This window comes from Heterodontus francisci, chromosome 2 (genome assembly GCF_036365525.1).
Source record: "Heterodontus francisci isolate sHetFra1 chromosome 2, sHetFra1.hap1, whole genome shotgun sequence".
Lineage (NCBI taxonomy): Eukaryota > Metazoa > Chordata > Chondrichthyes > Heterodontiformes > Heterodontidae > Heterodontus > Heterodontus francisci.
Window position 1 is genome coordinate 16,142,439 of NC_090372.1, and position 18,817 is coordinate 16,161,255.

General features: G+C 43.6%; 1 protein-coding gene across 6 annotated transcripts in view; it reads right to left on the minus strand.

The window, feature by feature from the left end:
* The window catches only part of fyco1a (FYVE and coiled-coil domain autophagy adaptor 1a), a 225,776-nt gene that overhangs the window by 13,610 nt on the left and 193,349 nt on the right, over positions 1-18,817 (minus strand). For all 6 annotated transcript variants that reach the window (XR_010977255.1, XM_068054938.1, XM_068054896.1 and 3 more), the window contains one exon: positions 11,840-12,050. Coding sequence is in view for 5 of the 6 variants with exons in the window: in XM_068054938.1 (XP_067911039.1) it covers positions 11,840-12,050 (211 nt within the window). In the remaining variant the exon portion in view is untranslated. The remainder of the gene's footprint in view (positions 1-11,839; positions 12,051-18,817) is intronic.

Sequence of the window (18,817 nt, forward strand, 5' to 3'; positions counted from 1 at the left end):
GGGACGTCATAAGATAGAGCTGGGTATCGTCAGTGTTACAATCACGCGGTGTGACATGGGTGGTTCTCACTGTTCAACTCCCCACCTGACGGCAGCAAGTGTATTAGTATTCGAGTTTAGCCCCTTGGTGTTTTACTTTCAAATAAACAGACAGCCACAGGTTATCTTGTAGGTTTTAAGAAACAGAAAATCAATTGTTTATTGATCAATATGCCTGAACCCAAAATTGTCACAACTGCAACCACTCACACATTTGCCCACACACACACAAGAAATAGAGAAGGGAAAAAGGAAGGTAGCTTTTAATGGGGAGAAAGGTTATGATAATCTTGTTGAATTCTCTTGGAAATCAAGTTCTCGATGGCTGCAGGCCTGAGATGATTGTAGATTTCTCTCTTGATTGAAGGTTCAATTGAACATGGTGGGTTACTTCTAGCTCTCACTGCTGTATAATGTAGATGTAGCTTCTTTCTCTCTCTCTCTCTTTCTCTCTGGCTGTCTTTTTTAAGGTAAAGCTGTTATCTCTCACCTCCTGGTAGGAGACGTTTGCATCTCTTCCCCATAGTGACTGTACAATGGCCCAGGACGTGGATACTTCACACCTCCTTTGCTTCAGAAAAAGTCATTCAATTCTGTAATGCTTTAGGATAGGTGTAGGACAGGTTCAATTTACACCTATAAGCTTTGATGATTTGTCCTTTGTCTTTGTCAGACAGTTTGAATACACAAAAGGCCAATCCCTTTTTTCTTTGGTGGCCATTTTGGACCATTGTTCATTAAAAAAAAGTAAAGGTTCATTCTGTAAAGATAAAGTCCGTTTTTCAAAACTCTTCAGAGTTATTCCATGATTGTTGTATCATTGCACCTCTGGTGTGCATGACATCAGTGTTAATGTGAAATCTGATGCTGTGTTCTCAGATGATGTTGCCAAGGAGCAGCATGAAGGTAAGAAATAGAAGGGGCCAAGGTCAGTGCTGTGGCAGGGACAGAAAGTTGCTTGGACGGATTCAAACATACAGTTCTGGGAAAGGTGGGGACAGATTTGGTAGGTGACCGAGTGTTCAAGGACTTTGAAGAGGAATGGGAGTTTGGAGATGGGCTGGTAATCTACAAGGATGGCGGGGTAAAGGCTGCTTTTTTGAGGAGAGGGATGAAAACGGTAGCTTTAAAGGAGAGGTGTACAGTACCTGAGGAGAAAGAACCATTACAATATCAGCTAACATAGGAAAGAAAGGGAAGTTGAGCAGTCAGCAATTTAGTGGGAATAGGATCGAGGATGCAGGAGCTTGGAGAGGGCACTAGGGAGATAGGATAGAAACTAGAGCAAGATGCTGGGGCAGGAGGAAACCTTAGAAGAAGTCTGGCCAGTGGACTAGTGGAAGGGAGGGAAACAGCAGAGGCAGCTGAACGGATGGTCTCAATCTTAGTAACAATAAAGTCCATGAGCCCCTCACACATTATTGGTGATGGTAGATGACGCAGTAGAAAGTGGTTTAAGAAGACAGTTTGCAGTAGGGAAAAGAAGCTTGGGGTTATCTTTCCATTCCAGGATGATCCTGGAACAGTGAGCCGTTTTCGTAGACAAGAGCAGGACTCACTAGTGCTTTATGTGGTCCAGCCAGATCCAACAATGAATGGCTAAACCAGTTGTCCTCCATATCCTTTCAAGTCTGCAACCCTTGGACATTAGGCAGCAGAGATGCGAGCCATACCAGGGGGAATAGCCAGGGGGAGAGAGAGAGTAATGATCTTATTGAGGACTAGGAGGTGAGGGTGCAGTTGAGCAGATCAGTAGCTGCAGAAATGTTGCTTTGAATGGAGGGCCAAAGGCTAGAGAGTTGGAATTTTAAAAGTGCTGTTGTAAGTGAATAGGAATAAAGTATTTTCAAGGGGAAGACACAGAAAGAAGTGGGTTGGGAGGGGAAGGGGGATATGGGTGGAGACTGATACAAGAAAGTTATCAGAGATGAGCTTATCTCTGATTGATACGATGGGAGTAGCGAGGCCACTACTATGAGATGGCAAGGTCAAGAATGTGGCCGTGAATATGGGTTTGGGATTTTATATGGTAGAAGAGATTTAAGATAGGAGAGGAGTGGACTCAGAGGATGGAGAGCATGGTGAGCTGAGATGGATGTTGAAATCACCGAGGATGGGATGTTCCTTGGTGCAGAGGCTGAGGGAGGAAAGCAGTAATGATATCTCAGTGAGAAAATTATCACAATACATAGGTGGGTGAGAGAAGATGGATTTTGAATGAGAAGTGAGAGGGATGGAACAAGGTGAGATGCTCAAAGGGAGAGGGCAGTGTGTGATAGTCCAGAGCAGTTTTAGACATATCAGCAGGTCCTGACTGCAGTTAAAGGCTGTAAATTAGTATTTTCTGGAGCAATTTTAGGGAGGGAGCAGGGAAGAATAGACAAAGAAAGAGAGTACTTGCACCTTAAACAAGTCCTATGAATCAACTGTGGGACATAAGCAAAAAAAATGGATAAAATAACTAAGGAGAGATTTTGTGGATGGCAGAAACAGGGTAACTGGGAAGGGTGGCGATCAGATTGGGAGGAAGTGGTAGGCAGGGAGGGGTGGGGAGGGGGGGGAAGTAACAGCTCATGGGGTCAGGTGGAGCTCTCCTGTTCCTCCTGGCTCCATATTCAGGTAAGTATATTTCAAATAAAAGCAAAATACTGCAGAAGCTGAAAACCTGAAACAAAACCAAAAAAGTGCTGGAAATACTCAGCAGGTCCGGATGCATCTGTGGAGAGAGAAGCAAAGTTAACATTTCAGGTTAGTGACCTTTCATCAATATATTTCAAAGCCTTACCTTGTTGGTTGCTGTTTGCCTATTAGGTCGCATGTAGATCTGGTTTTCCTGAGTGCAGCTGGCACTGGCTGCCTTAAGGCAAACCAACCTAGCAGAGGGGGGGGGGGGGGGGGTGGGGGGGTGGGGGCTTCAGCAGATTTTAAGCTCCCGATTTTCACATGCAAAGGAAGTAAAACCTGTTTTAGGCCTGCACACTGCATGGTGAATTTTTGACCTTTACCAATAGGGTGGACGATGGACTTCCAGCTTGTAATGAGCATCTGCCTCCTGCCCACCATACTGGAGGCTTAGGAGGCTGTTTAGTGCTGAAAAATGACTGCTACATGACTGAATTTATAGGCCCTATCTGTGAGTCCATTGTCTTTCTGTAATGTGCTTTATTGCTTCTATAAATTTTCTCTACTGCAGCAATAGGTGAGACTGCTGTGGTATTTAAGCTGCAGTAGGACCCATGGTAAACATCAGAAATCAGACTACAAGTCCCAGAGCACTAATGACTAATTTCACAGGAGATCTACTTATAGTTATTTTAAAATATTGGCCTTAAATTTACTTTAGGGTCTTGCAGGTCTCCTGCTATAATGTTGGCAGCAAACTGACAAAACACACTGGGAAAAGGCAAGGATCTGGTTACACTTGGTCCACACCAACTCTGGTATTTCCAGCACAGGTAAAACATCCGTCCTCTCCTTATGTTGGCTCCTGGTCTGTCAAAGCTTCAATTTTAACATTCTCATCCCTCAAGGTCTCACCCCTCCCTATCACTGTGCTCCTGCAATTCTGGCCTCATGTGCATCTCCTATTTTAATTGCTCCACCATTGACGGCCGTGCTTTCAGCTGCCTAGGCCATGAACTCTTGAACTTCCTGCCTAAACCTCTCTGCCGCGCTCTCCTCCTTTAAGTGCTCCTCTTTGATGAGGCTTTGGTCATCAGTCCTAGTGTCTCATTGTGCAGCTTGGTGTCAAATTTTGTTTGAAAATGCTCCTGTGAAGCGCCTTGGGACTTTTTAAGGGCACTATATAAATTAAAGTTGTTGATGTTATTACAAGGCCAATGATGCCAAGGGGGGAGGAGACTTCCTACACCGGGAATTCCTATTTCACTACCTCAGAAATGATCTGCTGTATTACTAGCAGCTAGCATGCCAAGAAAGATGAGGCGTATCAGCCTCTAGATGGGTGTAAGTGGGTCCTCCTGGGTAGGGGAGGTCCATGTGAGGGTAGCCTGGGCACCCTCTTCTGGGTGCATACGGTAGTCACTGGCACAGATGCCAGCTGGCCTGCAAATGAGGTGCCCTTCTCTAAACCTGCAAACTCTGGTATATCTGCTGGCATTCCAGCTGCTGGATTTTTGGGTCATTTATCATTTAAATAAAAACACTTAATGGAAGGTTCTATTTTCATTTGCAAAAATTTGATTGTCAAAAATGTGAATTTGTGTCAAGGTTTTTTTGGTTTCTTTATTTAGCCGGTGCAGTGTTTGAATTATTTATGTTTTTGAGGTTAGAGGTCAGAGTATGCTATGTCTGCTGAGATTGCTTACCACTGATTGATATTAGGCACGAAAGGAAGTGGTTCAATTCGCAAATGGGTAGAATTTGAATAGAATGGCAAGTATAAAGCACATGATCCTGTGGGTCACAATTCTAGTGATGAAACCTTTATTGCTTGCTGAATATGCAGGAGTATTACATTTATATCATTGCATTTTTCTTAATTTTGCTGAATCATGTCAATTTTGAAATAATGCCTTTGTGAACAAAACCAGCCAGTTACAAAAATACCTGCTGTTTTATAAGATATCCACATTCTCTGAAACCCATATGGCAGTTTGTGATACCAAAAAGATTAAAAACCAACACAATAAGTCCATTAATATTTACAATATAAAATTCTAATGCCATAGTTTGGTTCAGAAGTTGGGCTTGCTCATGATGGATGCCCACTTGGCAAGATTGCAGCCATTCTTTTTGCCATGAATTTCTTTCCCTCACCATCGATTCCATCCCCCTCCTTGGCTCCAGTCTCAGACCAAGTTGAGATACTGGCCCCATGTCCTCTCCATCATGAAGACCATCTACTTCCACCTCTGTAACATTGCCCGTCTCTGCCCCGCCTCAGCCCATCTGCTGCTGAAACACTCATCCATGCTTTTGTTACGTCTAAACTCAACTATTCCAATGTTCTGCCGACCAGTCTCCCATTTTCCACCCTCTATAAACCTGAGCTCATCCAAAACATTGGTGTCTGCAACCTAACTTGTACCAAGTTCTATTCATCTATCACCTCTGTCCTTGCTGACCTACACTGGCTCCCGGTCCAGTAACATCTTGATTTAGGATTTTTCAAACTTGTGTTAAAATCTATCCACCGTTTAAAAGATTTGTTCTCATGGGATGTGGGTGTCGCTGGCTAGGCCAGCATTTATTGTCCATCCCTAATTGCCCTTGAACTGAGTGGCTTGCTAGGTCATTTCAGAGGGCATTTAAGAGTCAACCATATTGCTGTGGATCTGGAGTCATAAGTAGGCCAGACCAGTTAAGGACGGCAGATTTCCTTACCTAACGGGCATTCGTGAACCAGATGGGCTTTTACAATAATCGACAATGGTTTCATGGTCATTATTAGACTGGCTTTTTAATTCTAGATTTATTAATTGAATTCAAATTTCACCATCTGCCATGGTGGGATTTGAACACATGTCCCCAGAGCACTAGCCTAGGCTTCTGGACTACTATTCTAGTGACATTACCATTACATCACTGCCTCTCTGCTACTGCTGTTCCCTTTCCTATCTCCCTACCTCCTCCAAATCTACAAACCGTTGAGAAGTCTCCATTCCTCCAACTCTGGCCTCGTGTGCATCACCCACCATTGACAGCTGTACCTTCGGCTGTCTAGGTCCTAAGCTTTGGAATTTCCTCCCCACCTTTCTCTCCTCAAAACATATCTCTTTAATCAAACATTTGGTCACCTGTCCTAATAGTTCCTCCTTTGGCTGAGTGTCAAGTTTTGTCTGATGATACTCTTGTGAAGCGTATTTGGACATATTATGTCAAAGGCGCTATATAAGATTGTTGGTGTTGTTGAATAGTGTCATGGGATATTTCACATCCAGCTGGACAGGGATGGGGACTCAGTTTAAAATCTCATCCAAAACTCAGCAGTTGGGACAATGCAGCACTCCCTCAACTGCACTAAAGTAATCAATATCAATTAAAAATGAAAATGACAAAGAAATAACACATGTTTCTTCCAATAATTCTATTAATTCCCTGTATGTATATTCCATAAACCAAAGGATCAGACATTGTAGTCACCGTTAGTTTTCTGTTCGAATTTAATTTTGACTCAAACAGAAAATGCAAACTATTTTAATCTTTCCTGGAACTATTCTATTTTGAGGCAGTTATTTTGTGACTGGCAGCAATGACAGGACAGACCTATTGGTACAAATAGTCTTTCCCAATTCTTAACATTTTCTGCATTTCTTAGGTTTCCCATACTGAATATGAATATCTTAAAGAAGCAATCATTAGTGCAGGTATACTTACCTGTTTTTATCGTCGCCACCACTTTCAATGCACCCGTTATTAACAAATCTCCAGCTGTAACAAATAGATTGTCCTATCCTAAATTGAATTTAATGGAACTCTGTGGAAATACTGCCTGCACATAACAAATAAGTTTGCTATCTGTGTCACCCAAAGAAAAAAAAAAATTTGTTTCAACAGTTTAAACCAAGGTCTTAGCCATATGTCCTCTTACTGTTTAGAGTTTCAAATGCTCCTTGCATTTCTGATAACCATATTCAAGCAACAGTGGATGTGAACTGGGAAATAAATGTTTTATTCCCAAAATTTACACCTGCACGTTTTTTTCCAAAAATGAGAGCTGCAATGATTATTAACTTAAAGAGTGTTTATACAACTAACCCAAGGGGTTTGCAGGACGAGAATGGTAAGCAAGTTCTGCTTTCTCATGAGCTTGGATTAGGTGAGTTCCACCCCTAAGTATACCAGATGCAATTTCATATTTAAAGAATTTGTGAAAAATGTTACACAATAAAAAGCAGAACTTGATTTATCGAATGTTTCCCCTGTTGACATAACTTCTGGTTAGGACTATAATCAAGCTGAGACTTCCAGCTTCAGTTAACATGTGAATACAAATAATTAACTTTAATAATGAAACGTTATATTTAACACTAAGGGCTTGATTTTCTTCCCATTGGTAAAGGAACAGTAAGCCATTCAGCCTCTCAAGCCTGTTCTGTCATTCAATTAGTATATAAAAATCTGGAACTTAACTCCATCTACCCACCTTGAGTCTATAACTCTTAATATCCATACCTAACAAAAACCTATCAATCTCAGTTTTGAAATTTTCAACTGACCTGGTCTCAACAGTTTTTTGGGGGACAGTATTCCAGATTTCCCCTACCCTTTGTGTGGCCAAGTGCATACTGATATTACCCTTGAATTGCCTAGTTCGAATTTTAAGGTTATGCTCCCTTGTCCTAGACTCCTCTAACAGGGGAAACTGTTTCTCTAAATCTACCCTAGAAAATCCTTTCATCATCTTAAACACCTCAACTAGATCACCCTTCATCTTCTACACTTGGGGGATAAAAAATTTCCTTTTCAACCTGTTCTGATAATACATCTTTCTGGTAAATCTGGGTTGCACCCCATCTAAGGCCAATATATCCCTCCTGAGGTTGACACCCAGAACTGAACACAGTATTCCAGATGGGGTCTAACCAATTATATAACTATAAGAGAAATTCTACCTCTTTGTATTCCAGCCTCCAGTAGATTAAGGTCAATATTTTGTTCGTCTTAGAACATAAGAATGGAAGAAATAGAGGTAGGAGCAAGCCATCAGACCCATTGATGAGTGTAGGAGTGCCAACACTCAAAACTGAGTCCATAGGAAGAAGAAGCCTTTGACATCATCAACGCAGAAGAGGCTGTGGGGGATTGTGAGGTTGGGGGCATAGCGGCAACAGATGTTTGGTAAGAGCTGGGAAATGCACACGATGAGCATTTTCAGCTTCTTGTGAATTCTCAAAGTATTGCAATGTCCTTACCTTCAGCAACCAAGGACATGTGGGACAGGGATGGGTGGGAAGCCAAACATTTTAAAATTATCAAACCCGACTACAACCCAGTCACCAAGGCCGAGTGCCTCCACTTTTACTTAACTTTTTAATTTTTACTGTACGAAAGCTGAAAGAATAAGGAGTATTTCCTTCCAGCCCAACAAGCTTACCTCCACATGATTGGCTGACACCCAACCCACCCATGATAGGCCAACACCCACACCATTTGACTCCCACCCACCTCATGATGTCTGAAATGCTGAGAACTTAACAGGCAGCCTAAAATGACAAACTTGCAATTAACCTGTAGGTACAACATGATGCCTTTAAATAGCGCTGGAGGCGGGTCCTTCCTGCCTTTTAGCACCACGAGTCAATGGACCAGTTTAGCATGTGGTGGGTCAGACTCTGGGAAAGCCCAATATCAGAGAAGGATCCTATAGCAACTGCAGGACCCTTCTTTGAATACATTATTCATGACATTAAATAGTTCTGGCATATGCTCCCAACACCTAGGAGAAGCCCAATACAATATGGGATGGGGACGCGTGGGGGGAGGGGGGGGGGGGGGGTGGCACTCTTCTGCCTCAAAATGAGGGCCTACTTTCTGCCGCCATATTGGAAGCTCAGGTGTCTGTCGAGCAGTGGAAATACCTAGCATACTGTGTTCTAATTTCTAGGCGACTGGAGATTTATATTGCTGCTCTGGGGATTAAATTTCACAACTCCATCCATTATTCTGTGCAGGTTGTCAATGAATGGCCTTTCTATTTGCTGTTTTTATTGCCTTTAACATATGTATTTAATTTTTATCCCTTCTCATTTTAAATTTGAGAATATGTAGTTTGATGGCGTTCAAAATGCTGAAGGGAGATATCCAGTATTCAGCAGTACTGGGGAGACAGAATATGGTTTAGCTGCACTTGAGGCAGTCCTGCTATTGGTAGGAGGTTGACATTGCTGCAGTGTGGCTGCTGGGGTTTGGCAGTATGGAGTTTCTTTGATCTGAAATCACTACGGAGAGGAAGCCGGAGTTTGGGAGTCTTGGGACATGTATAACGGATGGTTGAATTTATATTTCCTGTTTTACATCATCACCCAGTCAAAATTATCCCATTCCTGATTAAAAACAAGCATATACCTTCTCTATTGAAAAAACTGAATTTAAATTTTATCTGAATATAGATTTCGAAAATTATCCAGCAGCTTTTCTTCAAATAATAAAGAAAAACATTTGACTTCATAAAACTTCATAAAAGTATTTCATCAGCATTGCTGCCTCAACAGTCATGATGCATCCTGGAGATTAAGATACTACATATGCTTTGATTGCAAAATCCAAATTCAGCTGACTGCATCATAACTAAAAAATATTAAGTTGAATATCAAGTTTGAAACCAGGCTTTTGGTAGAGACTAAGGCCTTCAGGTTAAAAACTTTTAACAAAGTCATTAAAAACACAAAGACAACTCAATGGATACATTTATTTAAGACTTGTGCTGCAGTTCTAGCTGCGTCCCTAGCCAAGCCATTCCAGTACAGCTACAGCACTTCCATCTACCCGACAATGTGGAAAATTGCCCAGGTATGTCCTGTCCACAAAAAGCAGGACAAATCCAATCCAGCCAATTACCGCCCCATCAGTCTACTCTCGATCATCAGCAAAGTGATGGAAGGTGTCGTCGACAGTGCTATCAAATGCCACATAAAACTGCAGCAACCTACTCACCGATGCTCAGTTTGGGTTCTGCCAGGGCCACTTGGCTCCTGACCTCATTACAGGCAATGGGAATGAGTGGAAAACGCACCACTGGTTGGAGTCATACCTAGCACAAAGGAAGATAGTTGTGGATGTTGGAGGTCAATCATCTCAGCCACCTGAACATTGCTGCAGGAGTTCCTCAGGGTAGTGTCCTAGGCCCAACCATCTTTGGCTGCTTCATCCATGACCTTCCCTCCATTATAAGGTCAGAAGTTGGGATGTTCGCTAATGATTGCACAATGTTCAGCACCATTCGTGACTCCTCAGATACTGAAGCAGTCTGTGCCCATGTGCAGCAAGACCTGGACAACATTCAGGCTTTGGCTGATAAGTGGCAAGTAACATTTGCACCACACATGAGCCAGGCAATGAGCATCTCCAACATGAGAGAATCTAACCATCTCCCCTTGACATTTAACTGTATTACCATCGCTGAATCCCCCGCTATCAACATCTTGGGTGTTAACATTGACCAGAAACTGAACTGGAGCAGCCAAATAAATACTGTGGCTACAAAAGCTGGTCAGAGGCTGGGAATTCTATGGCGCGTATCCCACCTCCTGACTTCCCAAAGCCTGTCCACCACCTACAAGGCACAAGTCAGGAGTGTGATGGAATACTCTCCACTTGCCTGGATGAGTGCGGCTCCAACAACACTCTGGAAGATCGATGCCATCCAGGACAAAGCAGCCCGCTTGACTGGCACCCCATCCACTACCTTAAACATTCACTCCCTCCACCACTGACGCACAGTGACAGCAGTGTGTACAATATACAAGATGCACTGCAGCAACACATCACACTTCCTCCAACAGCACCTTCCAAACCCATGACCTCTTCCACCTAGAAGGGCAGGGGCAGCAGACACATGGAAACACCACCATCTGCAAGCTCCCCTCCAAGCCACGTGCCATCCTGATTTGAAATATATTGCCATTCCTTCACTGTCACTGGATCAAAATCCTGGAATTCCCTCCCTAACAGCACTGTGGGTGTACCTGCACCAGATGGACTGCAGAGGTTCAAGAAGGCAGCTCACCACCACCTTCTCAAGGACAATTTGGGATGGACAACAAATGCTGGCCTTGCCAGTGACACCCACATCCCATGAGACGAAAAGGAATTGTGAAATATGGAATTTGTTGCTCATTTTGGATATCAGAAATTTCAGTTGCTGAGAAAAAAGAGACAAAATGTGTTTTCTGCAAGTATTTCGAGCAATTTGTGGGAACGTGGTGGACTGAATTCACAATCATAGGATGACGAGTTTACATAGGCACAATCTGTTATAAAAGTTGACATAGGAATTTATAATTGGAAAAGGCAGACAAAAAATATCAAAAAAACAAACCTCAGGAAGTCACTGTACAGATTGGAAGTACACACAATTTTTTAACGTTGATCATACATTATAAACCTACTTGTTATGGATATATTTATGTGGTAGTTCAGAAAGCTGCTAAAAAACACCTGAATTTGTTTGGGTGACCCGGTTGGCCAGTTATGCGGTATTTGCTGGTTTGTGAATGGTAACTTTGACAACAAAATGGCCAAAATTTGATTGCTTGGTTCTGTGCTGTTACTGGCTAATGATCAGCACTATTTCACATTTGTTTAAAAAATGGAATAAGTTTTTGATCAGTTCATATTTGCTTGGATATTTAAGCTAATCGGCATGGTTCACTCAACATCTATTGTTCATCGACGAAAGAAGGATGTCTTTGAGGTATGACATCTTTGAGGGGCACAACAAGTGACTGGAACTTCTGCGGGTATTTTTCAACCTCCTGTCATAGCTCAGCAATAAGACGAACATCATAAACATCCAGTTTTGCCATTTTTCTGGACTTTCCACCAATCTTTGGCTGAAATTACAGGGGAGATGGGAAGAACTCCAGCATTCTACTTACCCCTAAGACTTTTAATTATACAGAGTAAATATACCATACAAAATGAGAAAAAATTATTTATAAGTTTTGATAATTATAATATAAAATTAGAAATATGAAACTTTAACTTTGTGCTGTTTACATTGCTATTATTTTAACTTTAATTCTGCATTTGAAATTAATCTTAGAAACAGATGTCAAATTTGGCACAGATTAGCAGTATAAATAACAATTCTATATGACAGTGTAGCTCCCATTACCTTGCACTGTTCACAGGTTGTTTCTTCAGATTCTTGATAAACAACGCTAAATGAGATGCTCTTTGGATCGGAAGAAAAGATCCAGCTAATGGTCAAACCACACTCTTCAACAGCAACAGGGATGAGACTATAGCAACTGGACTTAACGAAAAGCTCTCTATTGCTGTCTCCAAACTGTCTAATCTCATCCACCGTGAGGGGTATCCTGAGCCTAAAATGGAAAAGCAAATAAATTTGCACTTCCAACAAATTGCAATTAATTGTGCTTTTAAAACAGTAAAACATTCCAGGGCGCTTCGCAGGAGCATTATCAACAAAATTTGACACTGAGCCACACAAGGTGATATTAGGACAAGTGACCAAAAGTTTGGTCAAAGAGGCAGTTTTTAAGCAGCGTCTTAAAGAAGGAGGTAGAAGCATGGAGAAGTTAATGGAGTGAATTCCAGTGTGCTTAGGGCCTGGGCAGCGGAATGCACTGCTGGCAATGATGGAGTGATTAAAATCAGGGATGCACAACAGACCAGAATTGGAGGAGCACAGTGAACTGGGTGGTTTGTAGGGCTGGAGGAGGTTACAGAGATAGAGATACAAAGAGCACAGAGGGATCTGAAAACAAGAATGAGAGTTTTAAAATTGAGGCGTTGTCGGACTGTAAACCAATGTAGGTCAGTGTGCACAGGGGTGATGGGTGAACGGAGCTTGATGCGAGTTAGCATAAGGGCAGCAGAAGCCTTCAGAAATCGCCCACACAGTAATCAGTGTAAGTTATATTACTTTGTGCCTACCAAGTTTAACAGAATTAAGTGTTGTTCCTTTCTTTAAACTTCAAGAGAATTTTGTGACAGGAGGAAAACTAGCAGCAATACCAATGTTCAGACTCCTTTTGTTAGGACATTGATCTCTGATTTGCATGACCATATTACTGTTCAGTTATTCAAGTTTCTGCTCAGAACAAATGAGGGCTACAGAAGAAATTGGAGAGGGGGAGTATATTCTGGTTTGGATTCTTGAGTTTCAGGTTTATTACTGATATTCTACTTGTCTCAGAACTGCACCGCCTTTGTTAACCACGGGTGGTTCATCCTTCTCATTGAGTCCTTCTTTTTGACCTGGATAAATTTTGCTCAGCCTTATGAAATATCTGCTTAAATGTCTGCCACTGCTCATCCACTGACCTTCCCCTTAGTCTATTTTCCCAGCCCGCTTTAGACAACTCTTTCTTCATACCTCCGTAATTGTCCTTGTTTACGTTGAGGACACTGGTTTGAGACCCGAGTTGCTCACCCACAAACAGAATTTGAAATTCTACCATGTTGTGATCGCTGCCTCCTAGAGGATCCTTAACTACGATATCTCTTATTAATCCTAACTCATTACACATTACTAGATCTAAAATAGCCTGTTCCCGGTAGCTTCTGCAACATATTGCTCTAGGTAACATAAATCCAGCTGTTACTCACACCGAAACAACTACCTCAACCAAGACAAGAGTCATCCTCCTGCACATCAGCTCCACCTTGCACAGACTACAACATATACTCAAGTCACTGGACATAGAAGTCCGATACAAGTCATCCAAGAAGCTCTACTCCATCCTTCACACCCACAAAGACGAGAAATCATCTCACAACAAACCAGGAACCTACAGCATACCAAGCAACCGTGGACTCATCTACATCAGGGAAACAGGCCGCAGCCTACACACCAGTTTCAAGGAACACCAAGCCTGCTTCAAACACAGTAAATGGGACAAGTCAGCCGCAGGTGCGGCCTAGTGCTCACTTCTGCTGCTTCACTCTGCCCATTGGGAAAATAATGTGGCTGTTTGTTCTAGTGTAGTGAGCCTCAGTGACCTTCCTGATACAGCAGTGGTCTGCAAACTGTGATATGTCACTGATATCACCTGCTGCAATCTGGAACATCTTAGAGGACCACAGAGACCTTGACAGCCACAGACAGTGCTGTCCATGCCCTAGTTCAAGCCTCAACTAGTGGCTGCAGCAGGGTGACATAGCTCAGTGATAGTCTCCTTGATAAACCAAAGGTGCAAGATACATTGCCCATCAGCGAAATTAAGGTAGGAGAATTACTTTCTTAAGACCTGCTGTGGATATTATATCCTGCACAGCTCTTCCCTTCTAGGTGCTCCTGCTCTCTCCTATCTTGTCTGCTCCTGCCTGTCTTCCAAAGGCACAACACTACTGATGACAGTAATAAAACTGTTTTGAAGGTGGATAAAAACAGTCCAGCAAAAAGATGTTAGTAGAAGGCACAAATCAATTGCAGAAGACAGAAAAATGCTCTGAAGTTAAACAGCTGCCTAAATCGACAAACCAGTAATTAACCTGTGGATGAGCCCTCCAACCTGAGGTGCTGCAGGGTCCTTCCTGCCCCTTCGCATCACAAGTTTATCACCTGACAAGTCAGGAGTTGGGGCAAACCAATTTCACCAAAGAATCCTACAACAAGTGTAGGACTTCTATTTAAATATTATATCGAGGCTTTTAAATACTTGCAGCGTGAGCCTTGGACGCTTACGGAGGAGCCCAATGCAATATTGTGGGTAGCGGACGTCCAGCATAGAAGTTGTTGCTCGTTCTGCATTAAGTCCACATCCATCACCTACATCCTGCTGACTGACTTACATTAGTTCCCAGTTCCCCAGCATTAAAGTTAAAATTATTGTCCTCATCTTCAAATATCTCCACTGCCTTACCACACCCTGCTTCTGCAACGTCTTCCAGACTTATATCACTTCCAACATCTTTTGGTTCTCTGAGTTTGGCCTTTTGTACAACACCCTATACTTTGTCCCACCACAGATGGCAGAACCTTCAGTTGCCTTGTCTCTCCTGCCTGGAACTTCCTACCCAAATATCTCTCTCCACATCTTTCTCTTCTTTAAAAAAAACAAGCTTTTGGTCATTCTTCTGAATCTCCCTCAATCCTTCCCTTTTCTGTTCCTTTTTTTTTCTTTTCCCTTGTTCAAAGTGTTTTGGGTGTTTTCAACATTGATAGAATTTGTTACAGTCTGTTCCAGGCATTGCAGGAAATACTGAGGTGTTCATTTTCATAGCTGATGATGTGCATGGATCAGTTGGAGCGGCAACTGGATGCACTTAGGAGCATGCAGGTGGCGGAAAGCGTCAAAGACAGGAGTTTTAGAGAAGTGGTTACACCCAAGGTGCAGGCAGATAGATGGGTGACTGCTATAAGGGGCAGGCAGTCAGTGCAGGAATCCCCTGTGGCTATCCCCCTCTCTAACAAGTATACCGTTTTGGATACTGTTGGGGGGGATGGCCTATCAGGGGAAAACAGCAGCAGCCAAAGCAGTGGCACCACAGCTGGCACTGTTGTTCAGCGGGGAGGGACAAAGCGCAGAAGAGCAACAGTTATAGGGGACTCTATAGTCAGGGGCACAGACAGGCACTTCTGTGGACGTGAAAGAGACTCCAGGACTGGTATGTTGCCTCCCTGGTGCCAAGGTCAAGGATGTCTCTGAACGGACAGGGGGCATTCTGAAGGGGGAGGGTGAAGAGCCAGAGGTTGTGGTACACATCGGTACCAATGACATAGGCAGGAAGAGTGATGAGGTCCTGCAGGGGGAGTTTAGGGAGTTAGGTAGTAAGTTAAAAAACAGGACCTCTAGGGTTGTAATCTCTGGATTACTCCCTGTGCCACGTGCCAGTGAGGCTAGAAATGGAAAGATAGTGCAGCTAAACACGTGGCTGAGCAGCTGGTGTAGAAGGGAGGGTTTCAGATATCTGGACCATTGGGTTCTCTTCAGGGACAGATGGGACCTGTACAAGAAGGACGGGTTGCATCTAAACTGGAGGGGCACTAATATCCTGGATGCAAGGTTTGCTAGTGTCACTCGGGAGGGTTTAAACTAGTGTGGCAGGGGGGTGGGAACCAGAGCAGTAGGACAGCTAGTGAAATAAATGAGGAGGACATAGTAAATAAGGCCAGTAGGACTAAGAGGAAGAGCAGGCAGGGAGATGTTCCTGAGCACAGCGGGACTGGTGGTCTGAAGTGCATTTATTTCAATGCGAGAAGTATAATAGGTAAGGCATATGAACTTAGAGCTTGGATTAGTACTTGGAAATATGATGTTGTTGCTATTACAGAGACTTGGTTGAGGGAAGGGCAGGATTGGCAGCTAAATGTTCCAGGCTTTAGAAGCTTCAGGCGGGATAGAGGGGGATGTAAAAGGGGTGGGGAGTTGTATTACTGGTTAAGGCGAATATCACAGCTGTACTGCGGGAGGACACCTCAGAGGGGTCATGCAGCGAGGCAATATGGGTGGAGCTCAGGAATAGGAAGGGTGCAGTCACGATGTTGGGGGTTTACTACAGGCCTCCCAACAGCCAGCGTGAGGTAGAGGAGCAGATATGTAGACAGATTTTGGAAAGATGTAAAGGTAACAGGGTTGTGGTGGTGGGCGATTTTAACTTCCCCTATATTGACTGGGACTCACTTAGAGCAAGGGGCTTGGATGGGGCAGAATTTGTGAGGAGCATCCAGGAGGGCTTCTTGAAACAGTATGTAGATAGTCCAACTAGGGATGGGGCCATTCTGGACCTGATATTGGGGAATGAGCCCGGCCAGGTGGTCGAAGTTTCAGTGGGGGAGCATTTCGGGAACAGTGTCTATAATTCCATAAGTTTTAAGGTACTTGTGGATAAGGATAAGAGTAGTCCTCGGGTGAAGGTGCTAAATTGGGGGAAGGCTAATTATAACAATATTAGGCAGGAACTGAAGAATTTAGATTGGGGGCGGCTGTTTGAGAGTAAATCAACATCTGACATGTGGGAGTCTTTCAAACGTCAGCTGATTAGAATCCAAGACCAGCATGTTCCTGTGAGGAAGAAAGACAAGTTTGGCAAGTTTCGGGAAGCTTGGATAACACGGGGTATTGTGAGCCTAGTCAAAAAGAAAAAGGAAGCATTTGTAAGGGCTGGAAGGCTAGGAACAGATGAAGCACTTGAGGAATATAAAGACAGTAGGAAGGAACTTAAGCAAGGAGTTAGGAGGGCTAAAAGGGGTCATGAAAAGTCATTGGCAAACAGGATTAAGGAAAATCCCAAGGCTTTTTATACATATATAAAGAGCAATAGGGTAACCAGGGAAAGGGTTGGCCCACTCAAGGACAGAGACGGGAATCTATGTGTGGAGCCAGAGGAAATGGGCGAGGTGCTAAATTCGTACTTTGTATCAGTATTTACCAAAGAGAAGGATTTGGTGGATGATGAGCCTAGGGAAGGGAGTGCAGATAGTCTCAGTCATCTCATTATCAAAAAGGAGGAGGTGTTGGGTGTCTTACAAAGCATTAAGGTAGATAAGTCCCCAGGGATCTACCCTGGAATACTGAGGGAGGCAAAGGAAGAAATTGCTGGGGCCTTGACAGAAATCTTTGCATCCTCATTGGCTACAGGTGAGGTCCCAGAGGACTGGAGAATAGCCAATGTTGTTCCTTTGTTTAAGAAGGGTGGCAAGGATAATCCAGGAAATTATAGGCCGGTGAGCCTTACGTCAGTGGTAGGGAAACTATTAGAGAGGATTATTTGGGACAGGATTTACTCCCATTGGAAACAAACAAACTTATTCGCGAGAGGCAGCATGGTTTTGTGAAGGGGAGGTCGTGTCTTACTAATTTGATTGAGTTTTTTGAGGAAGTGACGAAGATGATTGATGAGGGAAGGGCAGTGGATGTTATCTATATGGACTTTAGTAAAGCCTTTGACAAGGTCCCGCATGGCAGACTGGTACAAAAGATGAAGTCACACGGGATCAGAGGTGAGCTGGCAAGATGGATACAGAACTGGCTCAGTCATAGAAGACAGAGGGTATCAGTGGATGGGTGTTTTTCTGAATGGAGGGATGTGACTAGTGGTGTTCCACAGGGATCAGTGCTGGGACCTTTGCTGTTTGCAGTATATATAAATGATGTGGAGGAAAATGTAGCTGGTCTGATCAGTAAGTTTGCAGACGACACAAAGGTTGGTGGAGTTGCGGATAATGATGAGGATTGTCAGAGGATACAGCAGGATATAGATAGGTTGGAGACTTGGGCGGAGAAATGGCAGATGGAGTTTAATCCGGACAAATGTGAGGTAATGCATTTTGGAAGGTCTAATGCAGGTGGGAGGTATACAGTAAATGACAGAACCCTTAGGTGTGTTGACAGGCAGAGAGATCTGGGCGTACAGGTCCACAGGTCACTGAAAGTGGCAACGCAGGTGGATAAGGTAGTCAAGAAGGCATACGGCATGCTTGCCTTCATCGGCCGGGGCATAGAGTATAAAAATTGGCAAGTCATGTTGCAGCTGTACAGAACCTTAGTTAGGCCACACTTAGAATATTGCGTGCAATTTTGGTCGCCACACTACCAGAAGGACGTGGAGGCTTTGGAGAGGGTACAGAGGAGGTTTACCAGGACATTGCCTGGTCTGGAGGGCTAGCTATGAGGAGAGGTTGGAAAAACTTGGATTGTTTTCACTGGAACGACGGAGGTGGAGGGGTGACATGATAGAGGTTTACAAAGTTATGAGCGGCATGGACAGAGTGGATAGTCAGAAGCTTTTTCCCAGGGTGGAAGAGTCAGTTACTAGGGGACATAGGTTTAAGGTGCGAGGGGCAAAGTTTAGAGGGGATGTGCGAGGCAAGTTTTTTACACAGTGGGTGGTGAGTGCCTGGAACCTGCTGCCATGGGAGGTGGTGGAAGCAGATACGATAGCGACGTTTAAGAGACATCTTGACAAATACATGAATAGGAAGGGAATAGAGGGATATGGGCCCTGGAAGTGCAGAAGGTGTTAGTTTAGGCAGGCATCAAGATCGGCGCAGGCTTGGAGGGCCAAATGGCCTGTTCCTGTGCTGTACTGTTCTTTGTTCTTTGTAACTGATCTTGGAAGAATCCAGATTGGACCAAATGGAAGTATGGTAATGGGTAGAAGCAAGAGTGAGCTGGGGGTGGAG